The sequence below is a fragment of the Paroedura picta genome, chromosome 10, assembly GCF_049243985.1.
Source record: "Paroedura picta isolate Pp20150507F chromosome 10, Ppicta_v3.0, whole genome shotgun sequence".
NCBI lineage: Eukaryota > Metazoa > Chordata > Lepidosauria > Squamata > Gekkonidae > Paroedura > Paroedura picta.
In genome coordinates, this window is record NC_135378.1 from 63,349,831 (window position 1) to 63,370,111 (window position 20,281).

Below are 20,281 nucleotides of genomic sequence, written 5' to 3' on the forward strand. Positions count from 1 at the left end.
AAAATATTTTCAGCTACAGCAAAAGTCTGAAAAGCAGCATAAGGTGCAGGCCCACTGGTTCAAGTTCAGGTTTGTTTCACAAAAACCCAACAACGGACATAGATATTCATTCTATCAATATTTATGTTTGTTATTATTTTGTTACTATTCTGCTGCATGGCATTTTTCAGCATTTTTTTGTGTCATTGTGGATTAGAGCCAATCAATCTCTGCTAGTGAAAAAGGACCCCCCTCACAGTTTGGCCACCAAAAAGGCTATATATACTAGGGATTACAGAACCTGCAGAAACAAGAGAAAGATAACTAAGACAGTAAAAATTACTAGGTCCAATCCTGCATTTTTTGCTGTTTAAGAACTCACAATTTTAAACTTTAGTGCTATATTGACCAGGAATATCCTGCTTTTTCTGAAAAACAGCAGGAGTTAAGCAAATCTTACTGGGAGAATAAGGAAACCATAACATACAGGGTTAACTTTTTATCCAATACCTTGAACAAGCAGAAAAATGCAACTCTGGATTCAAATTTGCTAAAGACAATGAAAATATCCTTTATACAACATGTTAAGTTTTTAACATTACAAAAAGTTATACAAATCTATAATTTGAATGGAACAAGTTATAAAAGTAGGCACCCAGGAGAAGTCAAAAAATCAGTTTCTGCACAGTTGCTAACAACTACATAGAACATTAGGTCAGATATAAAATTTAATTTTCAGTAATATGACTAAATATTGACTTAAAGCCACAGTTCTGTACAAAAGGTTGTCTATCAAGACTTACGCAAAGACAAATGCCTAAGCCCCTTTAAACAACAAGGACATTTCAGAATGCATGATGCTACTGAACTACTAGTAAGTAGAGTATACAAATTTACGACTTAAACAATTGCTATGCACATTTTTAAAATGTAGTAATGCTCTTACAGTAAGTCATTCACATTTGTTAGTCTTTAAATACTGCAAATTCAAACACTCAATTTTGGTAAGAGCTTTAAACTGTACAATATCAGTTCTAGTATTAACTACTTCATATCATATTTACCTATGAAGGCTTCATGTTATTTATTATACATTACTTGTGTGAAAGGAACAAGATTAAAAAGTTGAAAACAAGCATTAGAAACTGGCAATAACTTTACATAGCTGCTTTTGGGTGAAGTTCTATCTGTCCTACATTGAAGGTGATAGGATCAGTTCCACTTGCATTCATATCATGTTTTTATATGTACATACTTTAATAAAGCAATACTACTTGCAGGAGCAATCTGAAGCACTACCACAAGGGAGAGAGGCAGGCATCAAGATCTAAAATAACGGCTTGAGATATTTGGTCTGCTGCATATTAAGTAACATCTTCCGTTACATTTATGGTTAAGACACTGCCAATGTAAACATAACAGGCATTACTGAGTTTCTATAAGTACACTGGGTAACTGCAGGAAAGGATAGTAAGATCCACATTCAAAATAAAGGTGGATCTCCCAATGCATACATTACTTTATTCCCAGGACAAGGGAGGTTGGGGGAGGCCATACCCAAGCCTAAATCCTCTCTCAATTTGAAGTCAAGCAGAAACACGGGGGCAAAGTAGTAAGTACAAAGTCTCTAACCAACCTTGGGTTACTATGCTATGATTGTCAGTATTTGGTTAAAAACACAAACTTGCATTCTGCATTCATCAAGCTACAGTGCAAGCATCTGATAATATTTTCAATAGAGTTATCACTATGTTAAAAAATTAAAAGGTGTTTACAATTTATTGTAATCAATGACCTTCCCTGCAAAATAGCCATCTTTGTAAGTATTCATTTTAGCTAAAGGGTTTATCAAAAGTATTTCAAAGACTAATCTGCTGTCGAATTAAATTTTATCCAACAGAATCTAAAAGGGAAAGTTGAGTTTAAAGCCTCTTCAAAGGAATTCATACAAGACCGGCTGGTTTATCCCATGACAGGAGTTCCTGAGGAAGACATCCTGTGCTCCACTAATACATTTTAAATAAGAAATTAGGACAGCATGTTTTCCTTACATGCAAAAATTTATAAATATTTGCCACACGCAAGTTTTAATAAAAAAATATATAATTTATGCACTTTGATATGAAAATCTTTTGTGTAGAACAAGGATAGCCTCTACTGCATGGAACTGCTATGCACAACTTGCAATATTTAAACTATGTTGGGTGAAAACCTTATTGCTCCTGGAAACTCCAGCTACCATTTCATCGTATCATACACCAAAATAAACTTTATGTTGCTCATTAAGGCATCATTTCAAAAGCTTTAGAAAAACAACTACTGCTGGACAGATGCATTAAAGATTTCCAGGGATGATGGAAGGGACTGACTCACAGAATTCAGGTAAATAAGTTATGATGATTTATGAGTACTAGTAGGAAGCATATTTCCGTAATACAGACCTTTCTGTGCTTAGTTCCAATTATCAATGTATGCTTCCAGCATTTTTATACATTTTAGTAGCAAAAATATTTTCCATCCTTTACCAGTGCAACAAGTCAAAACAATATTCTTTTAGAACTACTATTAACTTTTAACTAAAAGTACCTGAATGCAAGTGCAAGTCAATACTCCCATTAAATGCACTTTCATTTTTCACAATCTTAAAAGAAGCTCTAGGTAAGATTCCTATGCAGGTTCAATAACACTTTAAAATGCCTTCTGCTCTCACATCCTCAGAAAAAAGCCCACTTCAGGAACCGAGAACTGCTTTTTTCCTTAAAAAGTGTCCTTTGCAGGCCCTCCAGCCCCATGCAAATGAGCAGCGGACAGATAAACAGCTACACAATGCCATCATAGTACTGTGTTGGGCAGGAGAAAAGCCTTGGAAAATCAAGTGTAACATGCTGCCAGTTCACTGCTACAGGCATAGTCCTGTATGCTTGACTGAGGTAATACAGTCCATTTAAAACTACCTCCTAGGTTTGCAGGGGGGGGGTGCCCCCACACAAAATACTAAGGTAAAACAAAGCAAAATTAATAAAATGAGTTCTAAGTCTATACAATGGGAAAAATTATAGGCGCAAAAATTCTAAGTGTAATCTGGGGTAGTATAATCTCCTGTGAGGGGTATTACCAACAATTAGTGCATGCTTCCTTTGTCTCTATGTTCACAAAATCAACACAGAATGAATAATGCTTACGATTATTCAGACATGGATATTTTCCCACTATTCCAAATCAGGAAGCTAGGTCCACACTAGAAATACTTAAAAGCACTTGAGATCATTTGCAAATAAATCTCTTGACTATGTAATAGAAAATGAAAGTTGAAGATTAAAGGAAGCATGATTTGCATTACATGATTTAAAGAAAGTGCTTCAGTAAATTAGAATTCATTTATACAAGTGACAGAAATTGGTATTGAAAATCAGGGCTTGGATCCAGGCTAGACATTTCTGAAGATGCAAGAATTTCTGGCCATGGAGAGCAAAGTTCCCAACCTCTCCCTTTCCTATAGCAGCCCCAAATCCCCCGGCCATGAACAGGATTTGGAGAGCCATTTGGACTGCTGCATGAAGAAAATGACTGGAAACCGTTGCATCTGTGATACCTTAAACCGACCCAAGTCAAGCTGTACAGTAATCATGAGAACATGTTCTAACTTAAACTGAGTCAAAGGAGCAGCTTTAATTACTTGCAAAAGCAGACTATTCCTCGTTATTAAATAAATACCCATTTAAATGGGATCACTCTGAAATTCAAATTTCAAACTGTAACAGGGTAAATAACTCCATACTATCTTATAACAGGTGCAAATCTCATTAGAGCAGAGCAGCAACAATGTCATGAACGCAGGACCAGAAGTCTCTGCATCTTTCTTAATGATACATGCCTGTGCAAACACATGAAGGAAATAGCAGTAACTTCGTAATGAAGTATAGGTGAGGTAAAGATAGCCTAAACATTGCATCATGTTAAAGAGTGCCAAGGATTATGCTCATTTAGAACAGGCTCTACCTGTTGCAATGCACATTTTCAATGCTAGGTTTGTGTCTCTGCTCAGCTGTGGGATATTCAGCATCAGAAGTGTTGTGGTATGAAGTTTTCAGTGGCATTCCAGTTGGTGGTAGAGATGTTTCTTTGTTCAGTACACCAGTATCTGCAAAATACAGTTTGGGTCTTTGGTGATATTTCATCCTGTATGTGTCAGTCATGCAATTATCAACTGAAAAGTACGTAGTGAGTGATATAATGTCATTTGCATTTGCATCCACGGAGCTTGCGCTTATTCCTTTGTGGGACACGCCCTTATTTGTAGAATTGTTGGATACAGTCCACAAATCATTTACTGATAAGCTTGATGGAATGCTGACTCTGGCAGACTCACTTCCTTGAAATGGTGCTTTAATCCTTTCTTCGTCTGTAAATGGACCCGTTTCAGATGTAGTTTTTGAAGTCAGACTTACAGCATGCCTTTCAACACCTGAAGGATTAGTGTGCAGTATCTCTGCTGGTATTAAATCCACAGAGGATTCGTGTTCTAATCCATGGAAACTGGTCAGAGCATATTTCTTTGGAGGTAAAGGAGGAGGAAGATTTTGGTAAATTGCTTCTGGTGTATCATCAGCCTTGCTACTATACAGATGTGTTTTATGTTCAGCAGGAGTTATTGATTCAGTATAGGAAGGTTTTGATATATTCTGCTGCAAGAAAAATGCCAGTGCCGGTCGGGATCTACCTGTCTTCGAAGGAGGCAAGTGGGAAGACAGACTAATGCTCTGAATCTTTTCAGATATAGCTAATTTGTCATCATTATAAGAGCAAGATGAATTGTCAGTTGCTATGTGAACATTAGTGTCTTCAAGCGTATCCTGATTAGGCCACTTTGAGCTCTGCTCACTTAATCCACAGTTCTTTTTCTCTCTCTCGGTGTAGTCTTTTGAAGTGGTCTGTAGTGTTAATGAGGGGGGAAACTTCTTATTACAATCAGGTACATCAGTCCTAGGAGATAATGTATCAACACAATCTATTAGTCTAGAAAACAGAAGTTTGTGATAAAGTAGTTCATGTTATTTTTGATTGAACTGTGTATTAATGAGGTAAACCATGACCCACAATATTGTCACATTTTTTTGCATGCCCAAAGACATAGCATCCAGGATAAACTATGCAGAGGGAAAAATGTATCACTAGATACAGATATGATTGAATCTAAATGGATGAGGGCACCAACTAGATGATGCAAGTTTAGACACTACACTAGTGAACAATTTTCTTCTCTAAGTAAGTGGCTATTAGGAAAATGAGAATGATAACTGAATATTAGACAAAAATTTGAGTCCATTGGCACCTTTAAGTCCAACAAAGTTTAATTTGGGGTATAAACTTTTAAGCATTTATACCCAGAATTAAACTTTGTTAGTCAAAAGTGCCACTGGAATCAAACTTTGTTCTGTTGCTTCAGCCTACCCACCAGTACCAGCACTTCTTTAAAGGACAAGGACCCTTCCACTGTCACAAGATGCTTGAATTCATACAAGTCTGACTTGTGCTAGCAGAATGTACAAGTGGTGATCAAACTGAAAGGCAGAATGCAACACATGGTTAAGGTGAGGGCATAACCTGATATTAGATTATCCCAAAGAGGGATCCAAAGGGAATGCAAAACAAAGGGAACCTACACCCTTCCAAGCATACTTTCAGCAAACATGCCCTCCATCCATAGACAGCCATCATCAATAATTTTGCTAGGTTAATAAATCTTTATTTCCTTGTTTCTTCTTATTGAATTGTTTCATTGTATGGGGGGGGGATAGAAGTTAGTATCTTAAAATAGATTTTTTTCTTGCCTTTCTATCAAATACTGGTTTGAATAATGCTGATTTTTTTCTTGCTTTGGAAAGAAAAAAGGATGTCTCACAAACTCTCCTTGGGTACTCCAATGCATGGGCAAGAAAGCTCTGCTATTAGTTGTCTACTAACTAACGTCCGATGAACAGGACCCCCATATCAAAACTTCTGTTGAGAACTGTTGCCTACACGCAGACTGGAATGGGAAGAAGGCTGCAGATGACAGTACAGGTCAAGATCAACTCTGAAGTGTGCCCAGAAAGACTGGAAGCCAGTGCAGATAGTTACATATTAGGAAAACTGGATCAGGGTAGTCACCCCAGTCGCAGTTAATAACCTGGGCACTGCATTCTGAACCAACTGTAGTTTCAAGATGTTATCAAAACCAGTTCCATGCAAATTACATGTAATATCAACTGGGAATTACTACAGCCTGAAATATGGCGCAAGATTGTGCTTGTGTTTCCATTCCCTTTTTGGTTTTGCAACATTATCTTTAAACCTGCTAGTTTAAACAAAGCCGTTTCACAGGTTTTAAACCCATTGTACCTGTCATTGCCTACCAGAGCTGAACAGCCACCAGCCAAGTCCAATGTGAATTTCTAAGAGGCTGGCAAAGCTGCTGGAATATGGCTTTAATATTGCTCCAAGCAGCTTTAATCCTCAACTCTCAGCCTTTCCATTTTGTTTGCTAGCATACCAACATCTTCAAATGTACTAGCATCATAGCTGCCTACCCCTGTTTTAGACTCTTGTTGCTCCATAATTTAAAAGGGTTACCTTTTCAGTGGTGGACAGTGCATCTGCAAATGGGATGTTGACTGGGGATTATGAGTTCTGTAGTTAAACTGGGTATTAATCTGGTCTTTCTTCAAGGCTGCAAAACAGTGTTTACATGCAATTCAATAATCACAACATTTCTTCACATGATTTCAGACCAACTTACCACATATTTACATAAGCACAATCAAAACTTGTTGTTTAACATCAATCTGTTTAGATACAAAGAAGTGGTGGCAGTTATGTTACAAAAAAGGCACTCTTCCTTATAATTTAATATATTTAAAAATATCCTTCTCAACATCCTGTGGTTAAACAGAAATAAGTTAGAAGATGTTTTTAGGATTTTTGTGATACCAACCACATGATCCTAGCAAAGCAAAGCACAAGATTAAGGGAGAAATTTAAGCATGTAGATTTGATGTGGTCCATTTTTATATTGCTTTAAAACTGTCAGTTTATATAGCAATATATCATACTTATGAATTTAACACAGAAGGCATGCAGCTAGTATCAGAAGACAAGTAAGAGTTAGCAGTAAGTTATACTGGCTCTCAAGGTAAATTCATAACACAAGGGCAAATACCTAAGAAGAGGATAATTAGCAAAATCCTTAGACTGCAAGACATGTTTTTGAAACTCTCTTAGAAATTTGTGAAAAATATCTATAAAGAACGGGAGAAGGTACAAATGGAGGTATTCCTTATATAAAATTTGCTAAGGCTTCAGAGCCAGGTTACTTTACTAGATTTCTGTATACTGCCATACATTTACATGTACTGAACAGGAGGAGGCAGCAAAAGTTTATGAGACGCAATTTCTACATAGATTTCACTAGGGCAAGCATTGAATTAAAGCTGCTCACTGACACCCATGAGGCTTGTGCATTCAGAATTCCAGCTAATTTAAAAATAGATGTGTTATTTTTCTCTTCTGCTGACATGAAAATCCCTGCATAGTAAACCCAGAAGCTTTCCAGTAGGAAATTTGGCTTTAGGTTTTAGTCAAAACAAATATGGCAAAGCCTTGTACTCCAAACAGATTTCAATGTTTTTAATAGTAAAACAATGATTTGTGGGTTCTGTTGTATTTAGAATTTATTAAAGATTTACACAGTACTACAGAATCTCAGATTTTCCTAGATTGGCCAACATGGTTGATTTGCTACTCAAAGAAGTGACTTATTAAAAGGACTAAATAGGCTTCTAATATTGACACAAACATTCATTATTTAAAATATTATATCCATTCTCTGTCCAAAATGAGTGTCATTTTACTATCTCTAGCTACACACTTGTTCCCGTCACATTAATACTATCTTTAACCGCTCCTGCGGAGTGGATTAAATGAAGGAGTAAGGGCTAAGGAGAGGAGATAGGGCGGGCTCTGTCCGGGATAAAAACTCGGAGGGCCCAATTATTGGGGGGGCCAATAACACTCGAGGGCCAAGCAGCCAATGAGGAGCCGCGCAAAGCGCGGCTCCCCATTGGCTGCTTGGCCCAGCCTTGCCTGGGCCGGCCGGGGAGTCACCGCTCAGAGGAAGAAGCCTTCTCCAGCAGTAAGTCCTCCAGCCGGCTTCCCCTCGCCCAGGGAGCCTTCTGCCGGGCCCTGGGGCAGGCTCTCCTGCCCTTGGGCCTGGCAGAAGGCCACCAAGCCCACTCCCGCCGTCCCGAGCCTTCTGCCGGGCCCTGAGGCAGCCAAGCCTGCCCCTGGGCCCAGCAGTAGGCCGCAAAGCCTGCCGCCGCCATCCCGAGCCTTCTGCCGGGCCCTGGGGCAGCCGAGCCATTTTTTGAATTCAAGAAAACATGTTATAATTATTTATGCTAACTGGTAATGCAAATAAGGAACTCAAGAATGCCAATTCAAAACTTAAGACATGCTAGAGATGTAATGTTAGGTGTAGCAATTCATGTCTCAAGAGATCACTTAGAATTCTTAGGGGGGGAAAAATTAGGCTAGCAATCCAGAATGAAGAAGTATTATAAGCCTAAAGCCCTATCAACTGAAAAATATTTCAGTTCTATCAACAAATCAAAGTATAAATGAATATTTTATTTAGTCTTTTAAAAATATTTAAGTATTATTTAGATAAAGATTAAATTCTTACCTTCCAAAGAGTCTTTATTCTGCTGGGAGGTAGATTGCAAGATATATCCAGGGTATCTGGCAAATAGGTTCTGGTCACTATGGAACAAGAAGTAGTAAAATATTTGGGGGGGGGGAAATCTAATCAGTAGTAACAGAATTCATAATGCTTTCACTTGAAATACTCACTTGCCTCAGCCATGTGAAAAAATTCATTATTAAAAGCCACAACCATGTAGGCATATTAAAAAGTGAGATTTTTCAGATTCTGCTATACTAGACCCCCCAAAACTCAGTATTTTAAAAAAAAAATCTCGTTCCAACGTTTCCAGAAATCTCAAGGGTCTTATAACTCCTATACTTCTATGTGACCTTTATGGTCAAATGGATACCTTTGGGCTATATCTGGGGGAAGTTCTGAGGGATAGGCATCAAAATTTCAGCATAGGTTCCGGTGCCTCTCCCCAAAAGATAGCCCCCAGGTTTTAAAAAGGATTGGACCAGGGGTTCCAATTCTATAGGCCCACAAAGAAGGGCCTCCATTGTTTCCAATGGTGGGGGAAAAAGAAAACAAGGACAGAAGTAGAAACTGAAGTGGGAGGGTTCCAAGCCCAGTAGAACCAGTGCATGTTCAGAGTAACCAGTACTGTGGCAATGTCAGTTTCAACAGATTCAAGCAAGGTGTGTGTGTGTGTGTAAGCACAGCACAGAATAAGTACATGTACAGAGTGCCTAAAGAAGTGCTGCCATCCTCCACTGTTTTCAATGAAGTAAAAAATTAATAAAGCATCCCGGGGAATTTTCAAATCAGAGTACTTTTCATTCCGTCACAAACTCATCTTCCTTAGTCTGTCTGAGCCTCAGTGGATCTGAGAATTCTCAAGCAACGATGAGCATTCCACAGCCAAATTTCTTTAGAAGGTACTTTGTCTAGTTTGCAGTACTTTACTATTAAGATTCTCGCTGTAGCTATTACCACAAACTGTGTAGATTAGGTTCTCTGATGGATTAAAGACAGTAATCACAGGACAACATGAAATTCTCTCTTCCAAGACTTAAAACACTGTCTCCCAAAATTCTTAAGGACGGGAATTACCAACAGATATGGAAAAACTTCACACGTTCTGAGTCTCACATCTCCAACAGGTCTTTGAAGCTCTTAGATGAACTATTGTTACTGGTATAACATAACATATATTTATCAATTGCAGATAATTTTCTGCCATGCTTAACGTTATTTCAAGTTTGTACCATCCCTATGCATTTCCAACTATGTCTCATCTGGTACAGTGATTAATAAACCGTGTTCCCATCTGCTTTTGCATACATAAACTTTTCCTTTTGTATCAGCTGAAGTTGCATACAGTCTAGCAACGAAGCCACCAGAGAACTTAACACAGTTATTTTGGATTGCAGAAGTAAATCAAACAGTAAGGAATGCTGTTTAGACTGAATGATTTTTCTGAGCATACTGGTATGACAAGATTGAGTTGTCTCTAGTTTTTCTGAAAAGGAAAGTATTTGCACTTCACCTTTTACAAAACTGACATACTAATATATCTTGTCCTTATGGAATATTTAAAATTTTTCTTTTTCATTGCTTTATCACATTCTAAATTCTGAATGATGGGCATGAATGCAACACTCTACATTTGTCCAGTACTTGAGCTATTTCTATGGAATTGCTTCCTAGATCTTGATGATTTCAAGATCAACCTGCAAAGTTGGATGTATGCACCATCTCAGAGTCCACTTGCAACTCATCATTCCTAAACCAATATTCAGTTTTTGCATGAAGTCTACTCACATTTACTGCAATTACCTGCAAGGAACTGTCTCCTTCATAGTTGTCTCTACAGGGCTGGTTCCTTCTATGACAGGTGAATCCAAATTAGCAGATGCATTGCTGATATGATCACTACTTTCATAACCAGATTCAGTTCTTTGTATCTGCCAACCATCAGTGTGAATTTTTCTCTCAGTAAAGCCTTTGCTTTTTTCTGCATTTCCTTTGCCCTCTGAATCCAAGGAGTTCCGACTACCCATCTGTTTAGTTTCATCTTCATAAATTGTCATTAAACCTTTTTGATTTGCATTTTCTTTTGGCCAGTTGTTTGAATTCTGCTCCTTTTCATGTTTAGATTTGCTGCTTGCATTTAGTTTGGGCTTGGAAGTATGCTCTTTTTTCTCAGAATCATTAAAGATGCTGTCAACATTGAGTGTTTCCCGCATGGGCTTCCAACCTCGGCTTCGACTTTTACTGCTGCTGACATTTCCTTTGTCCCTAGAGTCTTGACTACTATCTGTGTCATAACCAGCAATATTGTCAGCCCTCACACGGCTTACTTTATCTCCATCAGGAAAGCCATTGGTTTTGTTTGATCCCAGAGCCTGAATACCAGGCCTTATTGGGTTGTGAATCTTGTCATGTTTGTAAGGTCCTCTTCCCTGGCTATTATATAGCCGTTCATTAGAGTGTGACCTAAATCCACTTCCAGAAGGTGGTGATCCTGGCTTAAAATTACTGTGAGTTTCTCCAGACAGCTCTAGAAACATAGACAAAGACAATCCTGGTGAGACCTGAATTAAAGCTCCCCTAGGTTAGATAATTAAAGATTCAAAATATAATAGGTTTATCAGCAGGTGTATCAGCAGATTTGTACAATATTATTTTGGATTGCAGGAGCAAGTTCATCGAATGGATGGACAGAATGATACTCCCCCCTCCCAATCTTCCCTTTCATAGTCACCAGGCAAAAATGAAGGATAACAAGGATTCTGAAATTCATATGGTTAGTTATGCACTTGAGAATTACAGAACAAAGAGTGAGTAAAGCCCTCAACCCCCCTCCCTATGAGGAAGGTTAGGGATTTCAAATCCTTTCTCAAATCTTAAATCCAGAAATGTCTTCTTTATATATGAGAGAGCAGATGGATAAAGTCTACACACCAATAAGACTGATTTAACTTTAGGTTTAATTATCTTCAATCATTATTAGAGACTGAAAATGGACATAGAAAATCAGTACTGTTTATGTTTTCTAAACAGACATTTTGTAGTCTAATCGGAAAGACAGAGTGAGTTTGGAAAGTTAAAAATTTTTGAACTACAATAAAATATTGTTAACAACCCTGAGGAACTGTTTAACAGAAGGACATATCAAGGCTTACTGTAGACTCCTGAATGGACTTAGGCTATAACTGTGAACAGGATTGCACTGCTGTTTCTGTTTCATAAAAACAAGCACAGCAACAATACTTTAAAAACCAATACCAGATACCAGATAGATAGCTGGATTTGGGAGAATTGGAAAAAAAAGTTAGACTCAAACCAGAAATAAAACTGACAGTTTTCTAAGGAAACAATATTCTTATTTAAGTGATGTTTGCAGGAAATGACATCCTTATTTAATTGTTGTGACTGACAAAGAATTTTCATTGCAATAGCGCAGCAAGTTTAACACTCAGAAATAAAGCGTATTAATAGTAGAGTTATTCTTCAACAAAAGTGTTGAACTTATAGCATCTCTGTTCCCTCCTGTTTAAGCTTGAACTGTCGTGAGGCTTGCCAGATACTCCGACCACTGGTGAGGAGGAGGGGTATAGTGTTCCTCACCTCCAGGTTTGGAAACTACTGGAAATTTGGGGGTGGAGCCTGGGAAGAGCAGGGACCTCAGTAGCATACAATGACACAGTCTACTCTCCTAAGCATCCACTTTCTCCGAGGGAGTTGATCTCTGTAGTATGGAGATAAGCTATAATAGCAGGGGATATCCTGGTTTCACCTGGAGGCTGGCAACCCTAATGTCACACAGCTCAATCCTATGGAGGTTTATTTGGAAGTGACTTCTACAAAGTTAAGTGGGACTTGCTCATTAGTGTTTAGGTCTGCAGCTGTAATTATTCCTATTACATCAAAACAATAATTCTTGTTCCATCAACATTTCAATGTCTTAAACCAGTGGTCCCCAACCTTTTTATCACCGGGGACCGGTCTACGCTTGACAATTTTACTGAGACCTGGGTGGGTAGTCTTTTGCCGAGGGACGTTGCTGCCTGAGCCTTTCCCACCACCTGCTGGGGGGCGCTGCCAGCAGGAGCTGTGCAGTGCCACGCCAAGGGAGAACCCCAGCCATGGTGGCCACAGGAAAGCACCAAAGGTGAGCCGGTGGCAGAGTGGCAGGGCAGCCCCCGAGGCAACAGCAGCTGGGGAGGAGGACGAGGAGGAGCCACGGACTGGTATCGATCCCCGGACCGGGGGTTGGGGACCACTGTCTTAAACAACAACAAAACGGTGAAAACGGTGAAAGATTAGCCATATGCTGCTTTTTTAAGTTACCTCTCTGCCTCCCAGCCTCTCGTTTTGGTCCTCTGTCTGCATCTTTTCTTATGGATGATGAGAAATTTTTCATCTCAGCAACCTTTTGAGCACACTCTCTGGAAATATCCTTTGCTTTTTCCTTGTGCTCATTATGCCCCAACTTGCCTGCAAACAAGAAGTCAATATTTATTATATCCTCAACTACAAGTGTTATGAGGCAGGAGCATCCATCCTAGAACTCCCCCCCCCCCCCCAAAAAAAAAACAACATTACGCCTTGAGCCGATAAAACTCAGGAGAGTAGAATATACATTCAATAAACTTGAGAGAGCAGTAAGTAAAGGTATCCCCTGTGCAAGCACCGGGTCATGTCTGACCCTTGGGGGGGTGACACCCTCTAGTGTTTTCATGGCAGACTCACTACGGGGTGGTTTGCCAGTGCCTTCCCCAGTCATTACCGTTTACCCCCCCAGCAAGCTGGGTACTCATTTTACCGACCTCGGAAGGATGGAAGGCTGAGTCAACCTTGAGCCGGCTACTGGGATCGAACTCCCATCCTCATGGGCAGAGCTTCAGACTGCATGTCTGCTGCCTTACCACTCTGCGCCACGAGAGGCTCTGAGAGAACAGTATATATATTTAATAAATAATAAAAATGATGGTGACTGCAGAATGATTCTAGAGGAAAGCAAGTACTCTGGAGTTTGCCTGCTGCATGTCTAGCACAAGTTATACTATGTGGAAGGTACAACTCCCCTCTGCACTTAAAACTTGTTCAGGGAACTTCAAATGTCAAATAAATAAAATAAAATAATCTTACACATAATTTACTGTAGATGCCAACAATAACATTAACAATAAAAATCAAGTGTTACATAAATGATACAATCATTCATAGCACTATTCTTGATACTCCTTGAAAGTAACAATGTAAGTTTTGCTACATAATACGCACGCGCACACACATATATATACCTGGTCTGATAGTACTTGATTGAATATGGTTCCTGTTGAATGGTGGGTTTTCTGTTTGATATCTTTTGTTGCTTTTCTGGCCAACAGAATCTCCAAACCCATTCTCTTTTATGTCTTCTGAAATAGCAAAAACTGATTTTTCAAATCCTATGAAAAGAGATGTCAAACATATTACAGAAAAAACAACTTACCCATTTCTAGAATTAAAATTAACTTCTGCTAACCAGTATGTTCAGTGTAAGTGTAAAACACTGTGCAAGTAATAAAGAATAAACATGCTGATCAGGAAGTCATACAACAGTTTTAGCTGGATATAAAAAATAAAGTATTAAAACTGTAGCAGATACTCTTTCATATCAATGCTATCTCCAGTGTAACTAAAAATTTAGACACAAAATCATTCTAATCACAAGACCCTCTTCTGAGCCCACCTTCCCCCAACAGGAAGTTTGCTGCTAGCCTTACTCCCCCCTCAGTCTCTTTTTTTGATACCAGGCCACCTCCACTATATTACCCCACCTGAAACATTATGCCCCAGGCAGTTTTCCTTATCCTCTTCTGTTTAACATGCTAACAGGTGGAATAAGTTTCTTTCAGTACAGGACTGCCAAATATATGAGTTAAGCATTGTGATGTTTTAATTTGTCATGTTTTAATTTGAAGATTGTGAACCACCCAGAGCCTGATCAAAAAAATGGGAAGGGCAGCATACAAACCTAATAATTTAATAGGTAAACCACTTTCTAGATATCAGTAAGCGGAATGCACCACTAGACCTGGGCCAACACATAGCACATTTTCCAGCTTATGAATCAGGACTGGGGATACTTCCATTAATTTAAGGTCAGGCCATATTATCAGGAGGAGGGAACAATGTGAAGGACAACTGGTTCCCATTTCCTAGTACAGCTCTACTTTAACACTAATAGACTATGTAAAGATTTCAAACAATTCATTTTGCTTAAGTATTATTACCAGGTTCTTCTCCATTTCCTGCTTTGTAGTGCGACCAGTGAATTATCTGCCTGGGTGCATCTTCTGTTGATACAGGTGTACCATCTGGGTTCGCATAAAATAGCAGCAATGGTTGAAAATGACACCGAATACATTTGGACACCACATCTTTCCATTTTGTTCCAACCTAAAGTTTTTTCACCAAACAGATGTTAATTGCAAAGGAGTACATTATAAACCAGATGACCTATATAAATGTGAACATGCTATTAAAGTAAATGTAAGGAGTAAACATGAGGTGTAAAGACCAGTTATGCAACGTATTTGTACTTTGCTTTTGCTGTTAAAAGTAAGGTTGCAAATTTCTATCATTTAATAAAAATGGCAAACACTCTTTTCATATGACAGCAACCTTGTCAGAAAGTGTCTGCCTTTTATAAAGATTCTGGTTAATTTGTTTCACCAAAGTCTTAAAGATTAAAAGAAATATTTAAAAGGTTACCAAGTAACCACACTCACCTCTTTCACATTAGCGTCATCAAACAGCACCCATTTGCAACTCTTAGTATGAAAAGCAAAGGCACAGTAATGTTTGCTTGCATAGCAAATCATCCCCACAAGAAAAAGCTCACTATTTTTGGCATGTTCATCAGTAACTCTATAGAACAACTGGGGGGGGGGGAGAAAAAAAAGTGTTACATATGCAAGAGGATAGAAACACAAGTTCCATATAAATAATTTAGAACATCTGACACAGTTCCTTTCTGAAGTCAGAAAACTAATCATGAACTATAAAACTGCAAGGTCAACCAATGTTTCTTTCACGTTAAATGTCTGCCTTTTACAATCTTGTGCCAGTTTCTTTTCAAATGTACATTATACTAAAGTTTTATCAATATATATAGTTAAAACCTGCTTCTGTGCTTAAATCCAGCTAGAGAGCTTGCAGATCGACTCAGAAGTAAGTCTAATTTTATTCAGTGGGACTTACTTCCAGGAATGTGTTCCTAGAATTGCAGCCATGTATTTTTAAGAATAACTTATAAAGTATAATATTTTCATAACAATATATTAACATATGAAAATGTCATCTTTTTAATTACCACAAAATGCACAATGTCAAGGATCAAATATTGAAAGAAACAGCAAAAGAATACTACAGTGCTTTATGACAAATGGATCATCATCTGGCAACTCGAAGGCTAATCGATAACAACCAGTCGAAACTGACTCAGGAGGCATTCAGAGCTCTTAAAGATTTTGGAGATTCTTTCTAAATTGTGAGGCCACAGTCAAATGCTAATATTAAACATTATTCAAATACCCCTGGAAGATACAGCTGTGTTGCTAGATTACGGATGACATCCTCTGTTAGGTCAGAATGTTCTGAATCCCAGACTAAACCAATTGTGACAATTTCAGGGCAGTTCATTAGAACACGGCGAATTTTTATTTTCTGGCCACAGTTACTCTACAAAAAAAAAAAGAAAGACACAAAAATAGTTCAATGTATTTTCAAGATCCTTAAAAATTCATTACAAATGCATTTGACAGAGAAAACTGTAGAACACAAAAATCTCAGTTCTCCCTTTATTTCAGTTCACCCTTTATTTAGTTCCTTATCATTATGGACAGAAATAAGCACAAAACTATCAGTAATTCTGTCCTAGTTCAGTGGAATTCCCTGCTGCTACTCTATAACTGGCAATTTATTACTGTTATTTAGCCCTCTGATCACTAATGTTTGACAGTTTCTTGGATGCCTCTGCAGCACAGCCAGGCATTGACAGAATGGATAGGGACAACCACTGATGCAAAAGTCATTTCTATTATCCAACAAATTATAAAGTGACCAAAATTAAAGCCTGCAAAGATATACATTTGTGTTTTGTAAGACTAAATCAGATTTTACTTAATCAATACATACATCGCCACTTAAGCTATTTAAGTACCATGTCATTTAAGGTAATAAATAACTCGACTGTTTGTATGTACGCAGAAATATGTAACACCAAAATTCAAAAAAAGGTTATAATGGAAATCTTGACTGTGCTGAACTACAGGCATTGCTGGGATTTTGACTAAGTGATCACCATCAGAAATGGTCTAATCACACAATGACTGCAACAAAGGCAGGAAAAATGAAAGTTGGAATGTTCCAAGCCAAGCAACTGCCTTCTGAATGGGTGCTCACTGCAGATGATTCCTGGTTTCTTGTGAAACACTTTCTGCACTGAAGAGATGGATGAATAGCCGGGCTCAACTCTTTGTTTTGGAAAAGAGATGCTGTGTGGTTTCAGTTTCCAAGGAAAGGGAAAAGTTTGTCCCTTGTGTAGCTATAGAAAGAATGCCAGACCCGAAGTCTGTACTCTTGTTGGCCTTTAAGGTGCTACTAGACTCTATTTTACTGAAGGCAAACAAAGCTACCCTCTGAAAAAGTATGTGCCTGTGACCAAAGAGAGGACACACAGCTCTGGAACACCAGCACCAGGATTGGGTAAGCATTTTATTAAACAGTCAGGATGAAGCAATTCAAAAATACCTAGGTCTTTTTAACCATTCCACTCATGACCCTTTGGATTTAATCCGTCAGTCAGTAGTCTTTTATTGGCATAATAATTGGATTTAATCTTCAAGATTCAAGCATGTTGGGAATCAGGTTTCACTAAGGCTGAAGACACTGAGCTACAGACACTGAGAGATGGGGGGGGGAGAGAAAACTAGTATTGCTCATCCACTCTTCTAAGAGGCAAGTTCGTTTCTCCCCAAGGATCCTGTCTTGTCTCTACACCCTGAGTGCAATAATGTAAAGCAGCTATACAATTGTTGTGACCCGCCGCAAGCCGGTCTCTGAGAACAGCGGGCTATAAATCCAATTATAAATTAAAAAATAAAATTAATTATAAAGATTTAAAAATAGATTGTAATGTTATATAGATTGATAAGTCAAAACCTTGTCCAAAGAGAGAGACCCCCCCCCCCCCCCAGTTTACTCACGGGACAGTTTCTGAAGTCATCAGTAGTATTTGCCGCCTGAAGCAATTCTGCAAACATTTCAGGCTTAAGTCGCTCATGTCTTTCCAACATCCTATCGACTTCATTGCTGTAAAGAAGAATCAGTAAAAATTCAAGTCAACAAACCTTACTCTTGCAATAAATAGTGCTTAACTCTATTTTGACCATAGATGCACTCCATTAAGTTCTACACCAAACCAATATTTAGACTTAACTATTGATTCATCTGACAAATTCAGTTATCTCTGGAGCCCTGTTAGATTAAAATGTTATGTTTAATTAACTGAAAGTGTTTATCATACTTTTAATCCACTTTAGATCCCAATAAGAAAGGCAGACTATAACTGAAAATAATAACAGCTGACAGTTTATAGATCTAAGAAGATGCAATTGTCCGTAGAACAGGGGGAAGGAGAAGAACACATGAAAACATAACTATTTAAGACAACAAGACAATCAGTGTAGGAATGACTTTATCTCTGATAAAAGTCACCTCCTGACCTATGTCCTAATGGTTTTTATGTGTTTCATCCTGACCCACCTTAGGGTGGATTTGCACCTTGCTCAACAGCAGTGTCACATTCCCTGTGAAGGGAGACTGACCTGGGTTTTTTCCTGTATTTTCTTTCATGGTTGAATTGTCTATATATTTAAGCACATGAGGACTGGTAATCTAATCCTAGAAGGTCAAGAAGCAGAGAAATACTTTTCAAAGCTCAAGCCAACTGATATTCTTCCTAGATTTTAATAGGCTATCACTTAAATGGCCACCTTTTCACAATGGGCTGCCCAGCTTGAAAAATCAATATTTGTAATCAAGGTTTTCTTGGTTCTTCTGTCAGAATGCCCAGACTCAGCCACCAGTCCAGTGACTCATGTACCTGGAGAGGTAATGGCAAAGCTGATCTTCAGCATGATTTTGAAGCTGAAGCCTTACAACTATAATACAGTCTTGCCTATAGCACATGTCATGCCCAAGATCACTTTGTTTACTAGTTTTGCCAGTTTTTGCAAATGCAATAGGTACCATAACTGGCAGGAGTGCAAGTGATCCACAGAGGGTATTAACTGACTGTATGCAAAGGTCATCACCTGGATTGCATGGCTTCTTCAGCAAGTCTCGGTCTTCGACCAAGTTGGTTAGCCCAGTGGTCCGCAAGCTTTCGCTTGCTGCGGACCGCTGCGGCGTAGTGGGTGGAGAGGGTGGCCCGGGGGCCCGGGGGCCCGCGCACGTGCGGCAGCCCCAGCGCAAATGGGCATGCGTGGACTGGCGCAAACGCGCGTGCGTGGCAGTCCGTGCATGCCCGTTTGCACCGCCGCCGCAGCTCCACCTCCAGGCCCCTCTGGGCCGCAAGAAAATCGGCCGCTAAAGCGGCCGATTAGCTTGCGGCTCGGCAAGCTTCTCTTCCTTCCCCTCCCAAAGCGAGAAGCTTGCCGGGCTGCGAGCTAATCAGCCGCTTTGGCGGCCGATTTGCTCGCGGCCTGGCGAGCTTCTCGCTTCGGGGGGGAGGGAAGAAGGAGCCGCGGCCTGGCGCTGAGGCCTTCGCGGCCCGGCTGCGGCCCGTGGGTTGGGGACCACTGGGTTAGCCTACATGTAGGCAATTCAGGCAAAGATATGAGGTGATTACAGAAACATGTAATGCTGTTACACCAGCCTTAACATTTTTCTAAGAGCTCCATCTGCCTGCCACTGGGACGCAATATCTAGTTATATACCTGACTGCAAGAATAACACGGTGGCATAAAGCATAGGAAGAGATAAACAAGCCTCTAAGGTGCCTTGAAAAATGACAGAATTGGCACATTAATTTAGTTTTATGGGATAAAATAATTCTATGTCATAAGTTGTCTGAATGCAAGGAAGGAAATTTCTGTAATAGAAAGGATGGTAACCCTTTCCAACAAAGACAGGAAATTCCTCATTCATTACCTAGGACTAGGAAAGCAGTTCTAAGTGCCTAATGATTTTCTCAAAGCTTGAAGGGGGAGGGGGGGTGTTGATATTGCTGCTATTTAGCCTTCTTTTGCTCAGATTAAGAAAATTTATCTGACCTCCTTGGCCTCGAAACCTCACTTTCAGCGACTTCCAACAATTACCCCGGACTACTACTGTAACATCAAAGGGGAAATGGGTGTGGAAGAAAAGCTTCAGTTCTCTGGCAAATAACTTGGAGTAGAGTTGACTGCCTAGCTGCTGGATGTGCCTATTGCCATGAGAAGGGCACAGAATGGAAACACAGGGCTGGGAAAGCCAGAGTGTCTAATAATGTTCCCTATTTCGGTGATGCAAGACCCAGAGCAGGGGCAGAAGTCCTGTGATGCTCCGTGTGATGTCCCTGTG

The 20,281-nt window shown here is 39.3% G+C and overlaps 1 protein-coding gene across 2 annotated transcripts in view; it reads right to left on the reverse strand.

Moving 5' to 3' along the window:
* Window positions 1-525: 525 nt before the first annotated feature.
* USP53 (ubiquitin specific peptidase 53) overlaps window positions 526-20,281 on the reverse strand; it is a 38,560-nt gene continuing 18,804 nt past the window's right edge. Inside the window, exons 7-16 of one of the 2 annotated variants that reach the window (XM_077300449.1) lie at window positions 17,923-18,028; window positions 16,250-16,396; window positions 15,445-15,594; window positions 14,947-15,112; window positions 13,972-14,088; window positions 13,016-13,162; window positions 10,499-11,222; window positions 8,699-8,775; window positions 6,592-6,688; window positions 526-4,962 (exon numbers count right to left, since the gene is read on the reverse strand). In XM_077300449.1, the coding sequence (XP_077156564.1) occupies window positions 3,975-4,962; window positions 6,592-6,688; window positions 8,699-8,775; window positions 10,499-11,222; window positions 13,016-13,162; window positions 13,972-14,088; window positions 14,947-15,112; window positions 15,445-15,594; window positions 16,250-16,396; window positions 17,923-18,028 (2,719 nt within the window). In that variant the 3' untranslated portion in view covers window positions 526-3,974. Of the gene's footprint in view, window positions 4,963-6,591; window positions 6,689-8,698; window positions 8,776-10,498; window positions 11,223-13,015; window positions 13,163-13,971; window positions 14,119-14,946; window positions 15,113-15,444; window positions 15,595-16,249; window positions 16,397-17,922; window positions 18,029-20,281 lie in introns of both variants that reach the window. The other variant, XM_077300448.1, reaches the window with a different exon arrangement.